Source organism: Panthera leo, chromosome C1 (genome assembly GCF_018350215.1).
Source record: "Panthera leo isolate Ple1 chromosome C1, P.leo_Ple1_pat1.1, whole genome shotgun sequence".
In the NCBI taxonomy this organism is placed as follows: domain Eukaryota; kingdom Metazoa; phylum Chordata; class Mammalia; order Carnivora; family Felidae; genus Panthera; species Panthera leo.
In genome coordinates, this window is record NC_056686.1 from 17,676,703 (window position 1) to 17,702,628 (window position 25,926).

General features: G+C 40.0%; 2 protein-coding genes and 1 long non-coding RNA gene across 10 annotated transcripts; 2 read left to right on the forward strand and 1 right to left on the reverse strand.

Moving 5' to 3' along the window:
* The first annotated feature begins 1,125 nt into the window (after nt 1-1,125).
* Nucleotides 1,126-5,422, forward strand: PNRC2 (proline rich nuclear receptor coactivator 2). 2 transcript variants are annotated; one of them, XM_042949387.1, is made up of 3 exons: nt 1,126-1,378; nt 2,873-3,078; nt 3,350-5,422. In XM_042949387.1, the coding sequence occupies exon 3, from the start codon at nt 3,368-3,370 to the stop codon at nt 3,785-3,787; it is 420 nt and encodes a 139-aa protein (XP_042805321.1). In that variant the 5' UTR covers nt 1,126-1,378; nt 2,873-3,078; nt 3,350-3,367; the 3' UTR covers nt 3,788-5,422. The 2 variants fall into 2 exon arrangements, with proteins under 2 accessions (XP_042805321.1, XP_042805322.1); XM_042949388.1 differs by lacking the exon at nt 1,126-1,378 and adding an exon at nt 1,652-2,002.
* A 3,385-nt stretch (nt 5,423-8,807) lies between these two features.
* On the reverse strand, nt 8,808-20,015 carry SRSF10 (serine and arginine rich splicing factor 10). Of its 7 annotated transcripts, none has more exons than XM_042949386.1 (7): nt 19,935-20,015; nt 18,374-18,478; nt 14,699-14,802; nt 12,942-13,104; nt 12,661-12,714; nt 12,426-12,527; nt 8,808-9,072 (listed from the first exon to the last, which is right to left on the reverse strand). In XM_042949386.1, the coding sequence occupies exons 1-7, from the start codon at nt 19,997-19,999 to the stop codon at nt 9,012-9,014; spliced, it is 654 nt and encodes a 217-aa protein (XP_042805320.1). In that variant the 5' UTR covers nt 20,000-20,015; the 3' UTR covers nt 8,808-9,011. The 7 variants fall into 7 exon arrangements, with proteins under 7 accessions (XP_042805320.1, XP_042805318.1, XP_042805317.1 ...); XM_042949382.1 differs by lacking the exon at nt 8,808-9,072 and adding an exon at nt 9,079-9,306; XM_042949384.1 differs by lacking the exon at nt 12,426-12,527 and having other exon boundaries at nt 12,661-12,711.
* A 109-nt stretch (nt 20,016-20,124) lies between these two features.
* Nucleotides 20,125-22,752, forward strand: LOC122226364. The gene is made up of 2 exons (XR_006205594.1): nt 20,125-20,240; nt 22,437-22,752. It is a non-coding gene; the product is annotated as an uncharacterized LOC122226364 (long non-coding RNA).
* The last annotated feature ends 3,174 nt before the right edge of the window (nt 22,753-25,926 follow it).

Below are 25,926 nucleotides of genomic sequence, written 5' to 3' on the forward strand. Positions count from 1 at the left end.
TCTTATCTCTTTCTCTCAAAAAATAAACACTCTAAAAAAAATTTTTTTTTTTTTTAAATAATCCAATATACTACATGGGTAAGAATCAGAGGGCAGGGCGATTGAATTCTGTAATACAATGTGGAGCCAAAGAATTATTATTATTATTATTATTATTTTTTAAGTAACACAGTAATAAGATCCTGTGGAGAGCAGAGAGAAGAGCACAGGGGTGGGAGTGGAGTAGGGATGAATTTGAAAGGTATTTCGATGATAGGAAGAAAAAAGAAATAGAAGCAGCTGCTCAGACTGAAACCGGACTGTTCACTTTACAAACCATTACATTAAAAAAAGTGTATTGCAAGGGTCTTTTTCGAAGTTAAAATCTTGAAGTCATGAAAATACAGCCTGGCAATTACCGGGCATCTTGAGTTTTTAGGAAACAGATGACACTTTGAGTAAACTAGCTGGTGCTTATTACATTCATCTTATTTGACTATAATATGATTAGCACCAGAAAGCCCCATGCTTAAAAATATCTCTTCTATGTATTTCACCAAATTAATTTGATTAACAAACTCCTCTTTTAAAATGCAGCAGCTTAAGTAGGTTTTCTTAAGAAATCTTAAGAGCCGTGACTAGAAAAACATAGGGGTGGGGGTGGGGGGATGATGGCGGCGAAAACCTGAAGTCTAAAAAACGAATTACGTGGGACTTAACAAAAAGTGGACATAAACCCGGCAATGGACCTGCTCGTATGTACAGAGAACATGGCGTTCTGTTTTACAACACTCATTTTGGGTTGCTTATCCATTTACCCCAAAGAAGTTGTCCTTTCCCTCTTCCCAGCACCTCGCTGGCATCATCACCTAAACTAGATCTTTTCTCCCCGTTCACACTTACAATTGGGCAGAAAGGGGAATAAGGGAGCCCCCGTTCTCGCCACAACGTTTTCTTGTTCGAGAGGCTCTGTTCAGAAAACTAAAAGCCGGCCTCGCCCTTCGAGGACGTGGTGGCGGGTGGGTGCGTGGGTTTCAGACACAGGCAGCCGCAGTTACCGCGCGGGACGTCGAAGGGCTCTAACTGAAGTTAAGGACCAGTGGGGGCACAAAGGAGGAAGTGATGGACTCGATCCGCGCATGTGTCGGAAACGCCTTCACAAGGGCGGCCACTTGGGGAAGTTTCGAGGCTGGGGCGGAGGACACGAGAGAGACCCGCAGGAGAACCGCAAGCTTTAGGAGCTACAAAGAAGGTCCCGTGATGTAGGAGAAGGAGAAGAGCGTCAGGAGCAAAGTGGGGAGGGGCCAGGCCTCGGGAGGCAACTTTGTTGAGTATCTTCCGCCTGTAAAAACCGGTTACGCGGCACTGCGAACCCACCTCGGGAACCGACGCCGCTTCGGTAATCCGCACCCCCCGCCCGTGGGTGGGAGGCTGGGCCACCAGGGGTCTCAGGGCCACGGGGCCCGCGCGCCGGTAGCCCAGGCTGAAGCTGCGGCCCCGAGGGCGGCTGACGCCCCCTCCCAGACGCCGAGCGCGCGCGGGCAAGACGGGCGCCTGGGGTCGCGGGCGCCGCCGCGTCCAGTGGGGCCGGCGGCAGCGGGGCAAGGCCTCCGCGGACGGACGGACCGGCGGGCGGGCGGGCGGCCGCCGGGGCCTGAGCAGTTGTTCCCGACATGCTCCTCTCGGGGAGGATTTCAAACCCTGGGCCACAAGCTCGCCTCCCTCGCCCCGGCCGGCCCCAGCAACAGGCGGTGGCGCGCGTCTCATTGGCCGGGCGGCGCGTCGGCGTGTGTTGATTGGCCGCGGTGCCTCCCGGCCCCGCTTCGGCGCTCGTCGCCTCCTCCATTTTGTCGGTAGAGGCGGAAGGAGGAGGTCGGGTCGGGAAGCTGAGGCGGTCAGCAGCTAGCTCATCGGTGCCCGTGGGTTTCGTACGTCCCGCGCCTCGTCTCTCCCTGGAAGGGGAGGGGGGCTTAGACGCCGAGCAAGAGCCGCCGCCGCCGCCGCCGTTCCGAGCTTGAAGTCGGTGAGTGGCGGCGGCGCCGCGGGCGCGGCCATGTTGGCGGCCGCGCTCCCCATTGTTGGGGGAAGGAGGGGAGATCGGGGAACCGGGTCGGGCGCGGGCGGCCGGGGAGCACCGGGGCCCCGGGCCGGGCTCGAGAAAGGGAGCCGCTCGGAAGCCAGGCCGCGTCGGAAGGCCCGAACTTTCCGGGCTCGCGCTGTGAATGACTCACGGGCTGTTAAAATAGTGTGCAAGGGCCTCTGAGCCTTCCGAAAAGAGGGCTTATTTGTTTGGGAACTTGGTTTCTTGGGGTGTTAAATGAAAACTCGGAATGGTTAATGCTCACTGTAAGGAGGCATGTCTTACAGTTCAGAGGGAACATCGGCTTGGGTTGTGACTTGGGAAAACTTCAAGATGAGGTGGAGTCGAGAGTTCGTAACTAAAGGAGACACTTCTGGACGTAGGCGTGTTGGGCGAGGAGGCTTTTCGAAAACGGATACGCGATCTCCCGCAAGATTGGAACTTTCCGAAAGGATTTTAAAAACATGGGTCTCTTTAGGAAACTCCTTTTAAGCCAGCTTCTTGGCATGGCTGCAAAAGCTGATGCTTCCCTAGTCTGAACATACTGGTGACAAAATCCGTGTGAGACTCAGAAAAGTTCCCCAGTAAAGGTAAAATAATTTGTGGGACTCGCAGACCCCCGTCCCCAAATTCCCCACTTCCTGGATCTCAAGGCTGAGAGGAGCTTTTAAATGGTGACAGTTACAAGGTTATTTTCTACCTTTGTTAGTTCAGGAAGTAGCCGTTCTTAACTGTATTTCCGCCGTAAATCTAAGTGATCGCTTTCCCCCGTGTTTTTGAGTTGAAGTAATGAACTAGTCTTTGCTTTTCTAGCTAGGACTTCTCTCATACTTGTGTGCTGAGGAGACTCAGATGTTGGCCTCAGCTCCTAGGCTGAACTCAGCAGATCGGCCCATGAAAACTTCTGTATTGAGACAAAGGAAAGGATCCGGCAGAAAGCAACATCTATTATCCTGGGCTTGGCAGCAAGGAAGGGGACAGGTAGTGGAAATCCTGCAATCCGAAAAGCAGACTGAAAGGTATAAAACTCATGTTGTGGGGGCAAACATCCTAAACCGTTTGTTTTTATTTTTTGTTTTTGTTGATTCAGATTTGTGGAGAAGCTTGTTTTTAAGGTGATAAAGGCTGTGAATATAATGTGTGTACACACATAGGATGGGGTTAAAGCAGTTGAGTAGCAATTTTAAAATGATTTCTGGAATTACAAGTTGAGGCTTATCTATAGAAGCTTATTAAAGTTTTGAACTTTTCTTACTGGAATTTTGCTCAATATTTTCCCTTTACTTACAGGTGACAAAGAAGCTGAAGATGGGTGGTGGAGAGAGGTATAACATTCCAGCCCCTCAATCGAGAAATGTTAGTAAGAACCAGCAACAGCTTAATAGACAGAAGACCAAGGATCAGAATTCCCAGATGAAGATTGTTCATAAGAAAAAAGAAAGGGGACATACTTACACCTCCTCAGCAGCTGCACGGCAGGCCATGCAAAATGGGGGGAAGAACAAAAATTTTCCAAATAATCAAAACTGGAACTCTAGCTTATCAAGTTCTAGCTTACTTTTCAAGTCTCAAACTAATCAGAACTATGCTGGAGCCAAATTTAGTGAGCCACCATCACCAAGTGTTCTCCCTAAACCACCAAGCCACTGGGTTCCAGTTTCCTTTAATCCTTCTGATAAGGAAATAATGACATTTCAACTTAAAACCTTACTTAAAGTACAGGTATAAGATAAAATACTATTTAAACTTAGTTATATTGGAGGGTAGTTGTCAATTGTTTCAGACCAAATTCACTAATCTATTTGTGTAAAATTGCTAATGAATGTAGAAAATCTAATTAGACTTCATCTTAACTTGTTTTATGTGTTGTGTGCACTGTGATGTGATGGTGGGATCAGTGCAACTTAAAATAACAAAATTATTCATCATAGTACTTGATACTAAGTGTTCTCAACTGAGTAACTTAAGTGGTTTAAGTTTAGATTTGGGGAATGGTAATCAACTTTTCCTATCTGTTGGGTGAAAATACTAATTTAAGATTATCATTCATGGATCACTAGATTGACCTGTTGAAAGCTAGTAAATCTGATTTTAAGCATCTAGTTAAGACATACAGGGACTAAGAAGTAGTTGAGTATTTGAAAGTTTAAAGTCCTAGAAACACCCAAACCAATAATATGCCAACAATCCTATGCACTGCCAAAAAGAAAATGTGACTTTTTCTTAGAGAATGGTTGCATTTTAGTAAACTGTATGCTGGTGAATGTAGAAAGGGCACTCGTGGCTGTCTAATTTAGAATGAGACCACATACGCCAATGGCCATTTCTTTCATGCAGTGAGTGGATAAGCGTCTGCCAACTAATGCACCAAAACCAGTTTTTATACAAACAGTATTTGGTGGTCACTGAGTAGCTTTCAGAATACATTTTTTGTATTCTAGCACTGCATAAGCTATTCTGACAGTGATCTGGTCTCAAAAGTTATCCCTGCAAAGCTTACTTAAGTGGGGAGCTGTATAATGTGAAAGTTTTAAGTACCTAGGAAAGAGCCATGTAAATATATGTAATAAACTTGTAGCATATGTAAAGTTTTGTTGGCATTTATCCTATAAAAATAGAATATTTTAGTATGAATTTGCTGAATGTAAGACCATGACTCTTGTTTTTTATGCTATGGCCTGATTTTAAAGGTCCAAAATAATTTGTTTTTAAGGTTTGCCCTTGTGCTAAAGTGCCGGTGTATGTATAATTGATCTGGTGGTAAACTATATTTCAAAGTAAACCCTAGTGTAATAAGTTTTATATAACTGAAAAGGTTTTTAAAGCTGCTAAAACACTTCCTATTTTTAAGAGATGTGAAATGCAGTATGGGACTATTTTAATTTTTCCTCCTTAAGCCCAAAGATTAACCATTAAAAGGTCCCTCCAATCTTAAAGATTCATTTTGGCTTTTAATAATTTTTGTAATCTATAACATGAATATAGTTTAGTGTATGATGCCAGTATATATATTTTTTGTTACTAGTAAGTGCAACCCAGGGGACCACTTAATGTAAAAGATGTAATTTCTTGCATAACTTGATAACATACTTTACCTAAATATAAATTAACCCAATAGTGAATTACAAATGTGTGTGGGAGAGTCAATTTAAAATTTCTGATTTTAGGTGCCCTATTCTAACTTGGCAGCTTTTGACATTTTAAAGGAGAAGGGTGAAGTTGTATTTCTCCAAGTAAATTCAGATGAGGTAATATTGCCCAAATCAAATAATGGTATTCTAAAGACAAGTTTACATAGTACTTAATGTACATATGCAAATTTCAAGCATGAAATTAAAAAATAAAATTGCTTCTTCCCCCCCAGTGGTTGGTTTGTATTTTGTAAAAAATTACGACTATTTTTAACGCACTCATAATCCAACTGAAGAAACGGTAGGACTGCTGGTTTTTACAAGGCAACCAATCTGCCAACTGATAGACACATTTGGATCAGTTCAACAGCTATACAATTAAACCTGCTGTTTATGACCAGCCCCCCCCCCCCCGAAGCAGGGCTAACAGTAAAAGGACACAGCATACTTTGGAAACTAAGATTCTAGTTCAAGAGAGTAAACCAGGTTTAATTCCCTGCATCTCTCCCTTTTCTCTACATTCTAAGATGACTGAGGTTTATAGAAAACAACATTCCTCAAATTGACAAGAACAGTTACATATGTTCCTATGTAAAAGTATAATTTCCACCAGGAGGCTTTGGGGGGGGGGGGGTGGGTTAAGGCATCAGAATACTCCATAGGTTCCAAGAGATAGGGGTAGCTTAAACTAGTTCAAGAATAGGTTGTTACCACGGCAAGGCTATTACTTTATCATGCAAACCATAGGAAATAAATGATTTGGAGGAAGTAAAAATTTGAGTCTCCATTTTCCCCCCATTCTGTGTAATGTCTACAGGCAGTGCCAAGGACTGTCAAATTCTTTACTATAACCAGTGGAATTTCACTAGATTTAACAGTTCTCAGCCTAAGTGTGTTAATTCTGGATTTATGCAGTATTAGGTGTTTGGTTTGGGATGGACTCCAGCGGTTAGTTGTTCAGACTTGAGGGTGGGTGTAGAAAAGGCTTCTAACTGAAGTTTTTAAAAGTTAAGGGTAACCTAAAGAAAAGGTTAATGATTTCAACATCTCACATCCCAGAGAGGTACTAATAGTTTTGGTTAGCCTACAGGAATTATAGTGACAGAAATTCCTTAACCATTGTAGTTGTGAGAACCAAAAAGTTGTTTTAGAAACAACTGGCTGAAGTCAGCCATAGCGTGAAATCTTAAGTCAGTCAATGTTCATGTTTAAATTTGTCATCTTTTTGATGGCAGTGTATAGTATGATAGAATAACTGTAACCTATCCTTACATCTAATTTCTGGTTGGTTAAGTTCTATTCTTCCCCAAAGCAAGCACAAAGTGGAAAAAAAACTGAAGGTTTGGGTAAGTTTTCTGGTTTCTTTAATTGCATTCTTATTGGCAATTACTTTGCAAAACAGGAGGGATACATCTCTAAAGCCTCCTACTCAAGTGAGGAAAGCCCACCCAGCCACAAACCTGGAGGGCAGAGTTAAACCTAAGGAAAAGAGAAAGGGGGGAAAAAACCCCAAATTGTTTGGCTCCTAGACCAGTTGTTTATTTCACTCTCTAGCATTCAAAGAGATGTGGATCTACAAAAACTAGACACAAAGGCCTTTTACTTCTTTACAAACTACTCTGTCAATTATCAATGAAAGGAATTTACATGCCTTGCTTTTTATTCCAAATAAAGATTCCCACTTTAATAAGGGTGAAACAGCCGTTAGGAATACACAGAAACACAGAATGCAATAAACATAATAACCAACACTGTTGGAGGAAGGGGCAGAGACAAAAACCCTAGAGAAGGAAATTTTTCTATAGTAACTATGTCAATAGTTGAACGAAAACAAGTAGGTTGCTTACTTCATTTATCAATGACAACAGTTTGTTCCTAAAAGCTCTGACCTGGTAGAAATGCCATTAAGGTTATTCCTCCACTATCATTGTGCTGTCTCAAATCACAGCCTCCTCCTTTCAAAGTATCTCAGGATTTTGTAAACAAGAATATGGTCAAAATGCAATACAATGCAACTGAAATTTGGAAAGCCAGGATGGAGAGCCTGAGTCACAATAGCTTGAGATCTTGGGTTACATTTAACCTCTTTTTCATCCACAAAGTACAAACAAAATACTTTTTGATATTAAATCTTTTCCATAAATCTATTAAATCTTCCCTCTGCATGAACTCTAGATTCCATTATATTAATTTTAGTAAGTTATAAAAAATCTTCCATTTGATTAAAAAAAAAAAAGGCACAAAACAGGAACCAAATGAAAAAACCGTTAACTCTAACACAGGATCTGCCACTTACTTGCTGTGTGATCTTAGGCAAGTTTGAAAAAAATTTTTTTAATCAAACGGATAAAAATACCTACATTTCATATCTCCAACCGTTATGTATATTCTGCAACTTTCAAAATTTTTTTTTTGTAAAGGCTTAAACACTTCCATACTTTTAGATGAAGAACTTCACACGAACAACTTAAAATATGTGGCAGAAATGACAAAAATCAAGTATGAGTGATGGAAGAATCAATGTATAAACAAACTTAATATCCTAATAAGGAACTAAGGAATCCAAAACATTTTTGTGATACTATAAAAGTTATTTATTCACTATACACAGAACATGTCCCCTATAAAATGTACAAGTAAATCACTAAAAAGTATAATCTGGTGAACATTTTCTCAATTACAGAACACACTAAATCAGTTGGGATAACAGCTCTCTGTCTGCCTCAAAATAATCTAATTATAGCACCCAGAGTCTCCTTTAGATCTAATGCAAAGTTACTTATTTTTGGGATTATTTCCTAATGTGTGTTTGAGGAGGCAGAGTTAACAATTTAATATAACTCTAGTATATTACAGTCACTGCACAATGAATCAGTTTATTACAGATTAAAACATCATTTTTTCATTATTTGTATTAATGGGATGCAAACAGAAATACTGGATACTTTTAAATGGCAGATAACCACAAAATGATCATTGATAGTATTCTGGGTTTTATAATTACATTAAGATATGAATGGTGTAAAATATCGTTACGAAAAATACACCTCAAAACAATGAGGCCATACTGTAATGATTGACTAGATTGTGCTCAGTAGGTATTTATTAAGTCAATTTTCTCTATTTTTCTCCCCGATTACCCAGGACAATTTTTGCCCACAGTAAGGGCTCAGTAAATAAATGTTTGCTGAATATACTGACTTAGGACAGAGGTGAGAAGAGATGGACCCTCTTAGCTAGATGTCAAGTATTCTAATTGGAATTTATCTGGAAAAGAGAGTGTAAGATGTAAACTGCACACGGCATACAAGTAAATAAACTCAGATGCCAACAAAGCAAACCATTAAGCAGAAAAACACTGGCACTGGAATAAACAAAGGCAAGATTTGCCAATAGCGAAAATGGAACTGACTTTAAGAGATAACCAAGAAAAAGTTTATATTGGACCATACCTTTTCTCACCCAATTCAGTTTGAGACAGACCAATAGAGGCACTGTAAGAGACTATGGCTGTCTTCCTTGATATTCAAACATCCTAGTTTCCAATAGTTTATTATGGACCTGTTACCCACGAATCAATATAAACCTATTCAGATTTAGGGATTAGTTTCCACAAGTACAAAGTTGAATTTCTTTTTATTTGTCCTAAAATGCTTACTTTCAAACTTGAAGGGACTTCAATTATTCCATGTAGTTTCGATAACATTCTTTTATCTTTTCAGACCAGAGTCAAAATATTCGTACAGTATTCATACTGCAGCACCTTCCACCCACCCTTTGGTCGCTTGAACTGCCCTTCTTTGGTTCTTTTTTCCGCTTTCTCAGATCTTTCTTGAAGTGTAGTAAGCAGAACTGTACTGGGTATTCCAGCTGCAGTTTGGTCTTAAATAAAAGAAGGATGTTTGTCAGTTTGGTTTTCTTTATTCTTCTCTGTGGTATACAGGATTTTGTTAGTTGAACTGGATGTAGCAGCTTACTGGGCCAAATTTGCAAGAGAATAGTACAATAGTTCCCAGGTCTTTTCCCTGGGTTGTAAACTTAACAGCTCATACTCTATGTAGCACCTTTCCTTTCTCACTGAAGCATTATCTGTCATTTTTCTTCTTGCTTACTTGGCTTCAAAACAAAACAAAACAGAACAAAATGCAGAGAGATCTTAAGTAAAAAGAGAGGTGAAGTGTCAGTCCTCACTGCGTCTTGATATGATCTACTCTAATAGTGACAACAGTGCCAGACACACAGTGGATACTCCAGAACTGTGGAACTAAGTAGCCCAAAATTAAAGCACTGTGTAAGGATCCTCATCAACTATGAGCAGGATCCTATCCTGGGTTCAACTATAATTTAGTCCTTCTGAAGCTCATTAGGTAGGTCACTTTAGGAGTAACAAAAAGTTCTAAAGGAAACCATGTGAGTCATTTTAAGTGACACAAATAAATAAAAATGAAATCATCAGGCCTTCTATTTCTACACAAAGACTGAGAACAGTTTCAATGGGCTATCCACCTCCTCAATCTATCTCTCTCAAATTACAGTCCATTAAAAAGAAAAAAAAGTCACGAAGGACCAGGCCTGGGCTCAAAGCTTCGATCTGCCTTTTTTAAGCCTTTTCTTTGTATCTCAATTTCCTTATCTACGATATGGGGTAAATCAATATCTTTCTCAAAGGGTTTTGTGAAAAATAAACGAGTTAACACAAAATTTTTAGTAGCGTGTCTGGCACATCATAAATGCTAAATATCGGCTATCGTTATCATTGTAAGTAGCTAGAACTCAAACCATAAAACACCTAAATCAGTTCCCCAACGTGGTTATCACTTAATATACTAACTGCTCACTGACATTCAATGCAAACATATTTAAAATCAAGCCATTAATATAAGGCCCAACGCATCTTGTTTAGGACAAGGAAGAGCAGAATTATTGGTCCATTCAATAATGAAAATATAAACTTACAATTTAGCTGACTCAAATTTCATTTTAATACTTAATACTACCAATAATCTCTAAGTTATTTAACCCAAGGGGCTTAATAAGCAATCATGAAACAACTTTGACATTACATAAGGAATCTTTAAGTAGTATGTAAAAGATGTACCTTTCTGGCAAGTTCTATCATTTCCAAAGTAAAAGTTAGTTGTGCCTAGTGCAACACTGTGATTAAAAATATTCCTCAACCTACAAAGGATTGTTTCCACTGTTATTTTAGAATCTCATTCAAAACTATAATAATTCCAGTTAATCATTATTTCCTTCATTTTGTTTTTATTATAGCATGTTTGCTTAATTTACAGCAAGCAGAAAATAAGCTGGGTCTTGTTTTGATCCAAACATTGATGTTTTAAAGGTTGTACACAATATTTGTTAAAAAGAACATATAAAAATACCTTTTTAGAAGCTTCTATAAGAAAGAAAATACAAAGTTTAACCCCACAACTTTCCTCTTTGCTAGAACTGCAAACTACTGCTACAGTTTTAAATAGACTTTTTGTTGTTTAAACTATACATCCAGGAAAATCTAAAAAATTAAAGAAACGTGCATATAAATGATTGCATAGCAGAACATGAACATTAACTGCAAACAGTAAAGAAATGAAAGTTAGAAATACTATCAAATATACAAAGGTTCTAGAATCAATCCTTTAAACACATTCCACAAACAGTATTTAAAAACCATCTTTTGTTCTTTACAGGCAAGGCCTATATTACTAAAACCAAAATCAAAAAAAGTAATCCTCTAAAAGGAATCGTTTCCCCACAATATTTACTTATACCTGCAAGCAAGCAATCTAAAATTTTAGAGATGCTAGCTTTTATTCTGAAATGAGATTGGACATGTCCCTTTTATTGTCCCCAAAAGATCTCTCAGAGAAATGCTAAAAATTATAAATGGTTAGGGTATTGGTTTTTTGTTGTTTTGTTTTGTTTTAGTCAGGTACTGCCAGGTACTACATTGATAATCAAACTCAAAGAGATGAGATTCCTACTGAAAATTCTTTTTCCAAAATATTTTAAATTTCATGGCACCACAGAATCACCTAGAGTGGGAGTGTTCTCCTTCAACTTGCCTCACATGAAATAAACTGAAGTGTGAAGAACAAGCCTCCTTCATAAAGTAGCAGGCAAATTTTGATACAAACGCACAGACCGAGTGCTAGAAGCATCAAAATTCAGTTTTACACTATGCATATGCATAAACAAAACCTACTTTGAAACAATTTACTTGCTGCTTTTTTTAACAGCAGTAAGAAAACTAAGCAATACGACCAACAATGCTCCTTAAAGTTTAGAGTAACTACATGAGAGCATTTTTTTTTCCCTTGAAATTATTTCTGCCATCATTGTCCTGCTCAAATTTTAAGGTTTGAGTTCTTCCCGTGTTTATATGTTCCAACTCTTCATAGAAAACAGAAAAAAGCAGTGAAGGCTCCATGTTTCGGTCAAAAACACTCAATCGTGCCCCAAATCCTACTTAACCCAGTTGGCATCATTCCCCAAGACAGTGGGGTTAACAAAAGAACTATTCCACGCTGTCATAAATTAACTATTATTATCACGGGCCTAAACATCTCAACAAGACAAAAAGGTCCACCCTGAACCTAAATGTGTCTGATCAGTCAGTGTTGTACTGTGGCTACAACTCACTTTTGTATCATTCTATCTTATTAGCAAGCTACATTTCTAGGTTAACAGTTCTACCAAATATGGATATGAAAGTTTATTTTTAATAAGACAATGTTGCAAATTATGGTCAACCAACATCTTTTCACCAATACTTCAAGCATAAAAAATGAGAATCTTTACAAAAATATACAGAGACACCACAAATTGGTAGCTGCCCATAACATTAAACAAACTGGACTCTTAAGAGTGGCTTCTCAACAGCATATCATTTTAATTATAACCATTTGCCTGGTACAGGGAAAACTGACAAGTGTTTTTTTAAGCATCATTGCAACATTGTATTCCTGATAATTTAAGTAAACCAAACTATGAGTAAATGAATGATACATGCCTAAAAATATCAAGGTTTATACTATCAGTGGCCACTGGACTTAGGACTAGTCCAAGACCTTGATCTAGATTTTGACCTAGACCTAGATTGTGATCTTGACTGAGATTTGGATCTAGGTGGTTCTTTTTTCCTTGATTCCTTTTCATATCTTGAGCCAGACTTATAATGTGTTTTGGAATCTGTTTTAGAGGTGCCTCTAGTTTTGGTGTGAGATGCAGACCTAGAACGTGATTTAGCCTTCATTTCTTTCTTGGGCTGGGACTTGGACCGTGATCTTGAATTGGATTTAGATCTTGAAAAAGATCGATTTCGGTGTTTGAATCTTTCAAAACAGAGGAGAGATACAATTAGAGTAAAAATTAGATTCTATGTTAATCAAATTTGTTATTTTTAGAGCAAAAGTTCACTCTGAAATTGAAAAATGTAGAAGTCGTTTTCAAAGCAAAGTTATTTACCTATCATTGTCGGAATGGCTTCTGCTACGCCGTGGTCTTCCAGCCGGTCTACTGCTAAAAAGTACATCAGAAAAAGCAAACAGTGACAAATGTCTATTTACACTCTTCTCAAGTTTCTAATTAAAAAAACTGAACCATAAAACTTTTAAAATAAAGCACTAAAATAATTTTAGTCTCAATGAAGCATACAATGTATATAATTAAAGTGTACAAAAAGATAAAAAAAATTAAAAGCTAACAAATCTTTTCTGACAGATTACTGTACTACACATCAAACTTACTTTCTAGGACTATAAGATCTTCTATAGTTGTAATCAAAGGACCGGCTTCTTGATCTTCTTCTTTCATAACTTCGGCTTCTAGAACGTCTGTATCTGTCATAATCATCATAGCGTGAAGAACTGTACACATTCCTCCCTTCCTTGGCTTTCATTTGATTTGGAGCTATGAAATACACAGAACGGAGATTTAGAAAACAGAGATATTTGAAACCTAACCTAGTATTTTAAGTCTTCAAATTATAGGGAAAATGTCTGCATTCTCTTCCCTTATACCCCCAATCTGTGTCAAGGTTAAATGTGAGACTATTAATCTTGGAAAAGGTATTTGTTTCCAAGGAAGTCTATAAGAACACTGTTTTAGGTTAAAAATGATACTCTCAAATATCTTCCCAACTATTTTCTTTCAGAGACCTTTCACCATCTAGCTTGTCTAAAAATATGCCAACTATTTCAACATTGAGAAAATTTACCATATTTAAAAAAAATTCCAAATTAAAATACAAAATGACTTTGAACCATATACTAATTTGGAATTATTTTGCGTGTTTTTCATTTATTAGAAACACAATTAACAACGACAAAATACTTATTGGTAACCTATGGACAATGCTTTAGCATCAAAATGCAGTAACATATGGATCTAGGGTTCTGAGATCACAACATAAGTAGAAAAGAGTGAACATTTATTGGATGCCTTAGACCCACCCACACCCCTGGACAGTCCTCAAATTCCTATGTTATCTCATTCAATTCTATGAAATGGATACTAAATGCATATGTGCGTTTAAGTAAATAACACAGTGAATACTGAAGGACCCATCACCCAACCCAAGAGCCAGAGAATTATAGCCTGTGTCTGAGCGCTCCTCTCTTCAGCAGCTATTTTCACCTCTAACTTAAAACAATTTTTTTCAACGTTTATTTGGGGGGGGGGGGGGCGGCGCAGAGAGCCCCAAAGTCAAAGTCAGACACTTAACTGACTGAGCCACCCAGGCACCTTCATCTCTTTTACTATCTTGCCTAAGGTAACAAAATGGTTGAGCCAAAATTTAAACCCTGGTCTACCTGACTCTGAAGCCTGTACTCCAGCCTCATTAGCATGCAGCTAACACCTAGTACATGCCTGCATAATAAAACCACATACTAATGTAAAACGGATTCTAGTAATTCCGTAATCATCTGTTTAATTCTATCCGTTCATTTCCACAGCCACACACCTACACAAATACCCAATTATACCACGGTGCCGGTGTATCAGTCGGTTAAGTGTCTGACTTCAGCTCAGGTCATGATTTTATGGTTCATAGGTTCAAGCCCCACAACAGGCTTTGAGCTGTCAGCACAGATGACACACAGCCTGTTTCGGATTCTGTGTCTCCCTCTCTCTCTGCCCCTACCCTGCTTGTGCTCTCTTTGTTACAAAAATAAAATTAACATTAAAAAAAAAAATAAAACAAACAACAATACCCAATTATACCTTGAAAATCTGTATGAAGAGAAATGGCTGAAAAGACCTAATACTTTCCAAATTATTTCCCTTTTAATTCCATCCCCAGAATATTAACCATGCCAGAGTCCAATTTCTGTCATTCTGATTTTCACATTCTACCTTTCTGCAAAGTATCTGAGTTACTCTATCTTTTCAAGATCTTTTTAGATTTTAAATAAGACAAACTGCAAATACTTCCAATAAGAAACATCAAAGCACTGTTTTAAAAATGACGTATTATACGTGTAATAGGCATAAGGGTACTTACTCTTCCGATCCCCCTGTGCAAACTGTATTTCAATTTGGCGTCCACAAATCCATTTTCTGTCCAAATTATGTAAAGCGTCTTCGGCATCACGTACATCCTCAAATGTGCTAAATGTTAAGGGGCTTGGGAAGTTTTGCATACTTTGATAACGAGTGAACATTCAGTTGGTAAGTCTGGAATATTTCACAATCTCTCAACATTATTCTAGAAAATCATCCAGATCTCACTTAACTTAGGTTGGTTAATTCAGCTACAGATATTTGACAGCATTAAAGCACTTGTGATTTCCTACAGCATACATTTGAAAACACATGTGAATATATAAAATTATTAAAATAAGATCTGTTATAGCTGAACTACCAAGTAATCCTATCAAAAAATTTTCCTGAGTTTTAAGTTTTAGAAAACAAAAAAGAAAAACAAATGTCACTTCTGTTGTATGCTAAAACAAAAATTTCTTAAAATAAAACCAAAACCGCTTTTCATGTTTTTGTTTCAAAGAAAAAAAGAAAATGCCAATAGTTCTTGTGTAAGCAAGCATAATATACCTTACCTTACAAAAGAATTAACTTCAAATTTATTTTGCTGTTTTTCTCAGATATATCTAACACTATTATTTCACATAGCTGTCTCCCTTATACTATACAGGAAAGATTGGTATGCTATCCATTTGAGGATATCAAGATAGAATCAATCAATCAATCGTCAAGACATCGCTACACCAAAAGCATATTACACCCATGCAAAGACTATAAAAGCATGCGGTCAAGAAATAACAGACCATTTCTAAAGATTCCTGGACTGAAAAGCCCTAACCATAATACTAAACATATAGCTTACTGCAAAGAAGTGAATTTGGGACTGGTTTTCAACCTGAGAAACTTCAAGGTAACATTTATAAACCTGACCCAGGAACTGTTGGTACCCTGACTGGAGAAGCTGCCTTGCCCTCTTCCCTCCTTGTCAGCAATAGTACTATGACAACTCTTGGCTTTACAAAGTTATTCTGTCCAAATTTAGCTCCTTTCCTAAAACCACCATTCTGACGGAAGCCAAGCAAATCAGAGCAGTGTTTGATATAAAAGCTCTGGAAAGGGACCTAGGTTAAGTTGGAGTGTAGATTTTCATTCTATCCTAAAAATTACTATTCTAACGTGTCCATTTATATTTCTCAAACTTGAGAGACAAAGAGTGTAGATCTTAGGCTGATTAAAAAACAGTGCTGATGAGACATACTCTCTCCAAGACTGATACTAATATCTGTTTATTTCAAGTACTAAAACGTCTACCTCACCAGATTTCCTATTTTTCATTCTGAAAGGAATTAAGGACCACTGCCCGTTCCCAGGTCTCTCTTCCCGAATATATTATGTATATGTTAAAGGAGGAGAGGTTTTCCCAAGTCTAAGTCATAGGACTTTCAACAAGAAACGAAAAAGGTTGACAGGGAGTTCAGAACCTTCAGTACTATTATAATTCAACACCTGTCAAGGTTAATGCATTTGGGCTCTAAAATATTAAAAAGAGTAAGCTGGCTTAACATGTATACCACTTTATTTATTACCCCAGGATGCAGAATACAATTACTTTCTAAAGGATAAAATTAAAAGGTGTAAAAATTATTGAGAGTAAATCTAAATCATTCTTTGGGTCTACCCTCAAAAACAGAATCCTGAGCTGAATCAACCATGGCAAAGTTTTACTATATACAAAAGAGAAGCCTAATTGGGAAGTGTCAAATATCACTCTGATGCTAGTTATGGAGAAATCTGTACTTGGGATCTTTCCAAAATCCTGAGACCTACTTCTTTTTAACTATTTTAAGACCATAGAAAGACTTTGTGTATATGAAATACATGATCCTCCTTTAGATGACAACTCTCTTCTAGCTCAAGTATCACATACTCTTGAGGCAAACTAGTGTTGATCCTGGTTCCCAGGCCACCCCAAACCAAGTAAAAGCAGGTCAGCATTGTAAGCCAGAAAGCATCGCCTTTTAAAAATAGACAAACAAACAAAAAACCAAGCCAAATATAGCTCTTAACCTCTCTGTAACAGAACTTTGCAACCAATCCCCCCAACTGTCCTTGATCATTAGCTTTGTAGAAATAGCAGCTTTCAGCATTTCCCCTAAGTCTCACTAGGGCCCCTGCTAAGTTTCAAGAGACCCAATGAATTTAACAGGAAGAACTTTTCCTAGTCTGACACCCACAGCCCAAACCCTTGCTGTCTCACTGAAGGAAGTAATGTCACCTAAAACTCTGGGTCAGGGAATGACTTCCCATAGGTCCTGATTAGGTACCTATAGCAGGGATAAGGCCTTCTGCAATCCACTCAGAGCCAACTGATCGTATGTGCTAAAGCAGTGCAGGACCAGCAGACTTCACAGAGCTAAGTTTAGAAGTCAAGAGTATGTGTGTGCCCATAGCAGCCACTTTAAAATCTCTAAACAGGTAGTATCTCCAGTGGATTTGACCTTACAAGACCACCAGAGTTGTTTCTAAGGAGGTCCCAGTGCGAGCACCTGTCTCCCTTTAAGCACGGCTCTGTGGAGTTAGCCTGACCCTAGAACCTCATGCTACTCCAAAGAGCATTGCCTATTACCCTATGGCATCTGACCATATGGCCCAAAACAAAAATATGCTGAATTTAAGCTTAACAACATTACATCCTGATACACTTTAACTTGACAATCTAAGAGAAAGTGCATTTATACAAGACCACAATCACAACATCAAAGGCCCACATAAATCAAGTTACAGGTTTTGTCACTAGACCAAACCAGAATAGTTTTGAAAATTAACTGCTTACAAACATTAAAAAAAAAAGAAAAAAAAAAAAAAAGGAAAATAGTTATTCTGTAGGATACATCAGGTATGACTCCTTTAATCTTGGCCATCATTCAACTTCATCTTGACCTTTAACTCTTTAAGTGCTTGTCAGAAGGACTTGTCATGAGATGCTTGGCCAAATATGACAGATGGCTTTATCTTTAACTTTGAAAAACAACCTTTTCCCCCTTTTGTAGATAAAGCGAGGCTTTGTCTCCCATTAGGCTTGTCCTTCTTCCAGCTTTTCTTTATTTTTTCTTTTCCCAAACTCTCCCTTCTCTTCAAGCCTGATCCTTAAGAGGTCTTTGGCTTGTCTACTTGCCTTAAGTGTTGAATTCTACTCTAAAGGTTCTTTCATGCTTTCTCTTTGGGGTCGCCATAACTGTACAGCTTTACATTCTCTGAGGTAACAACAGAGGACAGCAAATTAGGGGACAATATTAAAGAAGTTTACCTCATTGTTATACAATTTGTTTTTGATCAAGTGATTCAAATTAACAGACAATACCAAACTTTAATTGCTAAGCACAAGAACATATTAACTTTTGACTTACATTAAAGGTGGTAGCAACCAGAGTGTATTCAAATTTAAATCACATATTATAATCATTGATTTGAGTTTCAGCAGCATGAATGGGAATTTAAATATTTTATTATTTTTGGATTAACTTTAAGAAATAATTAAGAGCAATGTGTGAGTCATAATTAATTTTCAAAAATTTGAAGACAAAACATTTATTATTAGAGGACAAAAGTAAACTACTTTTTAGATGTTACCTCTTACATAAACTTGAATTTCAAACTTCAACACCCCTCACTAATCAGCCATCTGAAGAAAGGATATTGAACATAAGCAAATCCTCTTGGACGACGCGTGTAGAAATCAAGTGGAACATACACATCAACTATAGGACCATAACGACCAAATTCTCGTCGTAAATCTTCGGACCTAAAACATCATAAAAAGACCCCCAATTTTTATGTTCACTCCCTTAAAAGAATGTCTCTGTAAGAAATAGATAACTTTCTGTAATCTGTCATTTAACGAAAGGGGCTGTGATGTATCCCTGGGTTACCTGAAACAGACAAGCTTTCTAAATCTCAACATCAAGAGCCAACTTTAAGAACATACAAAAAACAAAGGAAAGCTAAGATCCAAGATTCTGGAAGATAATGCAGTTTGTAATAAAACCCATTACTATTTTACATTATAACAGGAAAACACATCTAAGGAAACTTAGTCACAGTTTACCTATTGTTTCTAACCACATCTTTTAATTTTTCGTAGAGAGTACAGTAACATTAGGTTGTATTAAGTATTAGTGTTTTTTTTTTTCTTACACTATCAAACCAACATTAGTAGTCTGAAAAAATACCAATCACTTTCATCCCCAAAATTATAGAGACAGGGTTAGACACTTGATAGGAGGTAGACAAAAGTTGGAAAAATAAAAGGCACAAAAATATATGTTACTCCTTAAATAATAAAGGTCAAAATGTCCTAAGGAGGAATTTTTCTGGACGCTAGAATACTGCTTACTTTCCTACTTAAAGTTAGGACAGAATAATGTAAATCACAAGGCTACCAAAATAAAATTGACTTGTGGGGGTGGGGGTGGGGGGTGTCAGAGTGATTGTGAAAACGCAGTCTCTCCTTGTGATAAGATCTGTTCCAAAAAATTCTGACGGCGACTACAAGCAATTAAGGGAATTGGTGAGAACAAAGGCACGGACTGGATTAATCCAATTTAGCTTATCAAGGCCCAAATGGTAGATGCTTCCTAAACCTCATTTCTCGAAGGGTGACCAGTTATATTTCCGGGAAATGAGAAGAGCTAGTTCGCAGGGCCTACTGGAATAATTTTACCTCCCAATTTTCGACATTCTCTTTCTCTAAACATCTCCAATGTTTTAAAAAATCACAAACGTAACACGACAAAAAAGGGGTAGCGAATGCTTCGCCATAACGCCCCTCCCCCGATCCCGTTATTTCGCTGCGATTTTTTAACTACGGGAAAAAAAAATCTCTGGGCCGAGGGGGCGTGTACCCCAAGGAACGTGAACTTCAAATCCATGGGGAGCGGATGTTCGGCCGCGGCGGGGGCTGGACGCGCCGAGAGGAAGCGGGGAGGAAGAGAGGCCGAGCTGCGGAGGGGGAGGGGCACCGAACTCGCGCCACGCGGTCCGCGTTCCCGGCCGCTGCCTGGGAGGACCAGGGGCGCCGCCCTCGCTCCCACGAGGCGGTTGAGCCGGCGACGCGGCCTAGTTGGGCCCGAAAGCCCGCGCGGGACCCGCCATCTTCGCGCTTCCCCTCCCCCGGCCCAGCGCGCCGCCGCCGCCGCACGGGTCCTCCCCAAGCGCCTGCGGCCTCCCGGGCTAGGCCCGGAGTACCTCCTCGTACATACCTGGTATCGTCGGCCACGTTCCTTACGAACAGAGACGTGTTGGGGGGGCGCAGGTAGCGGGACATGACGGCGACGTGAGTCTCGGCAGGGGCACTAACGGGCTCACTAAACCGTCCGCGGATCCGGCGGCGGATCCTCAGACGCTCAGCCAGAGGGCTCCGCTACGAAACCTCCTCTTCTCGCGAGACTTCACTCCCGCCTCCACCCCCCCCCCCCCCCCCTCCTACCTGGGCGCAACGCCTGGACCCGCAACGGTTCTTTCCCGCGAGATCACCCGACGTACGCCTGCGCAGGCGGGCGGCTAGGGTACGTGCGGCAGCCTCGGTCTCATTCATTGGCTTCTTGAGCTGTGTCTTTCCCCTCCCCCAAGCCCGCTCTTTCTTTCTTTGGTGCTTTATTTTCCCGCCCTTTTCTGCCTTGCAGCGGTTTTTCCTTTCCTTCCTCTCTTCACCCCAAGTCAGGAAACAGCCGTTTTAACCCCTACGCCAAACTTTACAGTTATTGCCAACTTAGACGGAGTTTTAAACCTTAGACTTGAGAGAGACTGCCATACGGTTTCCTGTCTGGTCCAAGTAATGCCCTGGCTTTTATTAGATTGCTGATCAGCCGCTGGTATTGAGTATGAAAGGGAAGGAAGTGTGTGTCCTTGAGAGGAGGTGGGCCTGCCTCTCCAGGGCTTTCAGCACGCCGTGGGTGCACTCCCAGAGGGCCTGTGCCAGGGCTGCCCCTCGCTCACACCCTTCTCACACCCTTCTTCCACCTGCCCACCCTGTTGCCTCTTGATCAAAGGCCCTTCTCAACCTTTTGATTGGACCGCAAACCTCACATTTTAGTCTCCGTTGTCATCCACAGCTAGCCCTTGTTGCTAACGGCCTGTGTCGCAATAGTCCTTTCAACTTTTTGGTCTCAGAATCTCTTTACGCCCTTAAAAATTATGGAAGACCCCAAAGGGTTTTGTTTGTGTGGGTTACAGTTAACTAATATTTACTGAACTAGAATTTAATTTTTTTTTTTAACGTTTATTTATTTTTGAGACAGAGAGAGACAGAGCATGAACGGGGGAGGGTCAGAGAGAGAGGGAGACACAGAATCTGAAACAGGCTCCAGGCTCTGAGCAGTCAGCACAGAGCCCGATGCGGGGCTGGAACTCACAGACTGTGAGATCATGACCTGAGCCGAAGTGGGACGCTTAACTGACTGAGCCACCCAGGCGCCCCTACTGAACTAGAATTTAAAACAGAGGAAATTTTAGGGTGCATTAACACACAAGCACACAGCCCACTGTCCTTCATCACGCATCCTGTGGCCCCTGGGAAGCTCCGCTCTCTGCTTGTGAAAGACTGTGCAAATGAAAAAGATAAATAATGTTCACTATAGTTTTGATCCCTTGAAAGTGTCCTGGGGACCCCTACCAGACATTGAGAACCACTCCCTGCTCTATCAGACTCAATTTTTGGAGATGAGGGATCACTTATTAAAATGCCTCTGGCATGTAGCATAATGTCAAACAGACAGCAGGAACTCAAGTACTGTTTGATTATATGAACTTTTACTTTATAAAAGGCAATAAAAGCATTATTTTTGCTTCAATCCAAAGCAGTTACGTGACAACGGTGGTGATGGTCGGCTCTGCTCTGTAGCAGAGCTATTGTTTTCCTGCACTTATGTTTTCCAAGAAGCTTTGGACACAGTTTGTTAAAACACTTATTAATTACCCATCATGTGTCAGACATTGTGCTAGATGCTGGAAATTCAGGGGTGAAAAACATGGAACTTAACGTTTTCATAGAAAATAAAACAAGGGGTGCTTGGCTGCTTCGGCTCATTGAGCATCTGATGCTTGATTTTGGCTCAGGTGGTGATCCCAAGGTCAAGGGATTGAGCCCCTCATCGGGCTCCATGCTGACTGTGGAGCCTGCTTAAGATTCTCTCTGTCTTCCTCTGCCCTTCTCCCTCGCTCGCACACACGCACACACTCTCTCTCTAAAAAGAAAGAAAGAAAGAGTAGAGAAAAAAAATATTCAAAAATTATTAAGATGACAGACAATAGCAGAGCACTAAGCCAAGTGCAGGGTTGGTTTTTTTTTTTTTTTAATGTATTCATTTTTTGAGAGAGAGATGGAGATAGAGCACGAGTGGGGGAGGGGCAGAGAGAGAGGAGGAGACAGAATCCCAAGCAGGCTGCAGGCTCTGAGCGGTCAGCACAGAGCCCGACGCAGGGCTCGAACCCACAAACTGTGAGATCGTGACCTGAGCCGAAGTCAGATGCTTAACCGACTGAGCCCCCCGGGCGCCCCCAAGTGCAAGGTTGTTTTGAGTGTGGTGCCCTGTGTAACTGCACAGGTGGCATATGCCCATGAAGGCTGTTCTAAATGTTAGCCATTATTGTCATTACTCATAATGTTTGAGAAATAATAGGAGCAGGTGAGGTGTGAATATTTACTAACTGGAATTGCTTTCGGCTTCACATACCAAGTGCCCCTTTGATCTTTTGTGTTTTAGAATCCCAGAGCCTCAAAAAAGATGCTGTTGGGAAAGGCAGAGAAAGCCAGCGTCTTTCAGCCAGCAGGAGCTTGAGGTGGACGGTTTGCCATAAAAGCACCACATTTCACTCCGAGCACACAAAATACCAGGACTGGTAATTTTTTCGAAGACCAAACGTTAATCTCGGAAAATGGTCTGTGAGCACTGTGCTGCTTCTGGAGGAAATTATGTTTTATTGGGATTTATGTCAGAAAACCACTTTCCTTGGGTAGTATCCTCAGAACCGCACAAAGAAGACCAAAACGTACAATAATACAACTATGAATTTCCTTGATCCTGAGACTGCTCTTTCTTGATTTACGGGCCGTAGCATAGACGTCATGCCTGAGTGAGTTGTGCTGTTTGCTAGAGGGAGACTCACAAACACAAAATCCAGGTGCTAAGGCCTTGGAATGATGAGCCTGTCTCCATCAGCAGAACCCAAACGTTGCGTCAATATATCAAGATTAACTTTACTGGGATAACCGTTGAATTCAGATGATTGTCACAGACAGTGCTTAGCCCTGGGCCTCTGTCTCCATGGGCAAACAGTCAATTAGAAGCATGCTTTTTAAATTTATTTCATAAGACATGCCTGATTTTCCTATGAGCCTTCTCACTAATGAGTAGGCAACAGGCCAAGTTCCCCAGACTGAGGAAGATTTAAACATTCCTTATTTGTGGGTTGGGAATTTTGGAGCACACGCGTTATGTACACATTATCAGTTGTGTTCAGGTTCTTATAACCTCTGGCTCTCACTAGTTCTGCTCTGAGGGTGAAGACACTGTGAATATGCACATGTGTTCATCATATTCCTTAGATAATCTATTAGCACATAGGTTGCTACCTTGAATTTGCTTAAGGTAAGAAAAAATTACTTGGTATATCTTGGCCTCATTTTAATATCTTAAAATAACATTTTTCGTAGTTCTAAGTGTCCAGCATGTATTTAAAAAATTTCCGAGGGGCGCCTGGGGGGCTCAGTCGGTTGAGCATCCAACTTCAGCTCAAGTCGTGATCTCGAGGTTCATGGGTTCGAGCCCCACATTGGGCTCTGCACTAACAGCTTGGAGCCTGGAGCCTGCTTCAGATTCCGTGTCTCCCCCTCTCTCTGCCCTTCCCCTGCTCATACTCTCTGTCTCTCAAAAATAAATAAACATTAAAAAAAATTTTTTTTAATTTCCGAAATAATTTCTTTACTATAAAGAAAACAGGGGCACCTGGGTGGCTCCAGTCGGTTAAGTGTCCGATTATTGGTTTTGGCTCAGGTCATGATCTCGTGGTTCCTGAGTTCGAGGCCCACAGCACAGAGTTCGGGCTCTGTGCTGGCAGTGCGGAGCCTGCTTAGGATTCTCTCTGCCTCTCTCTCTACAAATAAAATAAATAAACTTAAAAAAGTATTAAAAATGAAAAGAAATATCACCTGTGATCCTACAACTCAGAATTCATTAGTATTAACACTTTTATGCATTCTATGCATGTATCTAATTGTTAAAATTGGAGTCATACTGTATAGTTTCATAACATGGTTTTTTTTTTTTTTCCACCAGATAGATTCCCTGGCCTTTAAATAGTTTTAATAAATACAGTTTTTTTTAAATTTTTTTTAACGTTTTATATATTTTTGAGACAGGGAGAGACAGAGCATGAACAGGGGAGGGTCAGAGAGAGGGAGACGCAGAATCTGAAACAGGCTCCAGGCTCTGAGCTGTCAGCACAGAGCCCAACGCGGGGCTCGAACTCACGGACCATGAGATCATGACCTGAGCCGAAGTCGGCCGCTTAACCGACTGTGCCACCCAGGCGCCCCAGTAAATACAGTTTTTAATAGCTGCTGTAGCAAGTATAAATTGGGTTCAATTGCCAGTAACAGAAGCCTGAAATAATCTTGATGATGATAGCTAACACTTATTGAGCACTTCAATGCCAGGCACTTTTCTCACAGAAAAGCAAAGAAAAAAACTCACATAGTAGAATGTTACAGTTTTAGCAGCCATTTAACTCATGATTTTCAATTATATGTTTTTTTTTTATTGTTTAACTTTATTTTTTACTTTGAAAAATTTACATCCATGTTAGTTAGCATATAGTGAAACAATGATTTCAGGAGTAGATTCCTTAATGCCCTTTACCCATTTAGTCCATCTCCCCTCCCACAATCCCTCCAGCAACCCTCAGTTTGTTCTCCATATTTATGAGTCTCTTCTGTTTTGTCCCCCTCCCTGTTTTTATATCCTTCTCAGGCCAGGGTGACAGCACTTGTCCCTTCACAGTACAACTGTTAAGGGATGTCCAGAGGGATCTAACTAGATCACCTGGGTTCCACACATATTCCTCCCAACCCCCATGGCGGGACAATAATAACCCTACCTCTTCCTACTGATGTACTTTAAAATGGTTAACATGGTAAATTGTTATATTACGTGTATTTCCCCACATTAAAGAAAAACACCAGGCTATAACATAGAAAAGACTTTAATCATTCAGTAAAATGCTGGATCTTTGCATTTACCCTCCCCCGAAATTTTCATTATTAAAACTCACCGCGAGAGGAACGTCATTGCATATCCAACGTTTTGTACATTTTGGTTGGGACAGACACATTCCTAAGTGTTGACTTGGTGGGTCAAAGAATATGAATTTTAAGAACTTAATATATATGATCAAAATACGCTTTGGAAAGATTCTACCAATTCACCCTCCTTATATAGAGTTTGTGTATATTATCACTATGGCGTATAAATATATGGTAACAAAGAATTGTGTAGGGAGTTTTTTTTAAACACATACACACGTACATATATACACTCATTGTGTGTAATTATAGTTTTCTTGTTATTTTTGGGCTCAGATTATTGCAGAGATTTAAAAAATACCAGTAAACAAGCTTATTAATGTTCTTCTTGGAACCATATTTCATAACCACTTGGTATTTATTTCTGTATCTGGAACATGAGAAGAGGCCCACGATTATGGGGAAAAATCGCATTAGGTTTATTTTTCACATGGAGAGAACTTAGGCACAAAACGCAAAGACACAGAGATTTAATTATTTACTCTTACTGTACTCACGACTATGTGACTTGGTGACCGGCCAGCCTGCTGGCATGTGGGAGGATCAGGTGACTTGGAACTCTCAGTGAAAAGTTCAAGGTGTTACTGGGTTCTGATTTAGGGCAAGATGACCTCTGCCCATCTTTTGACTTTCCTCTCTCCTGGCTCCTATGCACAGTGTGTCCCACTTTAGAGCATCTGTTTCTTTCTCTTTTTCCTTTCTTTAAGTCTGATGCTTTCTAGAATCCTCTTTGCTCACTGATAACTGTTGGAATGGAATAACTTCTGGACCATTCCCGCTTTTATTTGTTTCTTAAAAAAAATTTTTTTAGTGGGTTCTACACCCAACCTGGAGCTTGAACTCACAACCCCTAGGTAAAGCATCACATGTTTTGCCAACTGAACTGGCCAGGT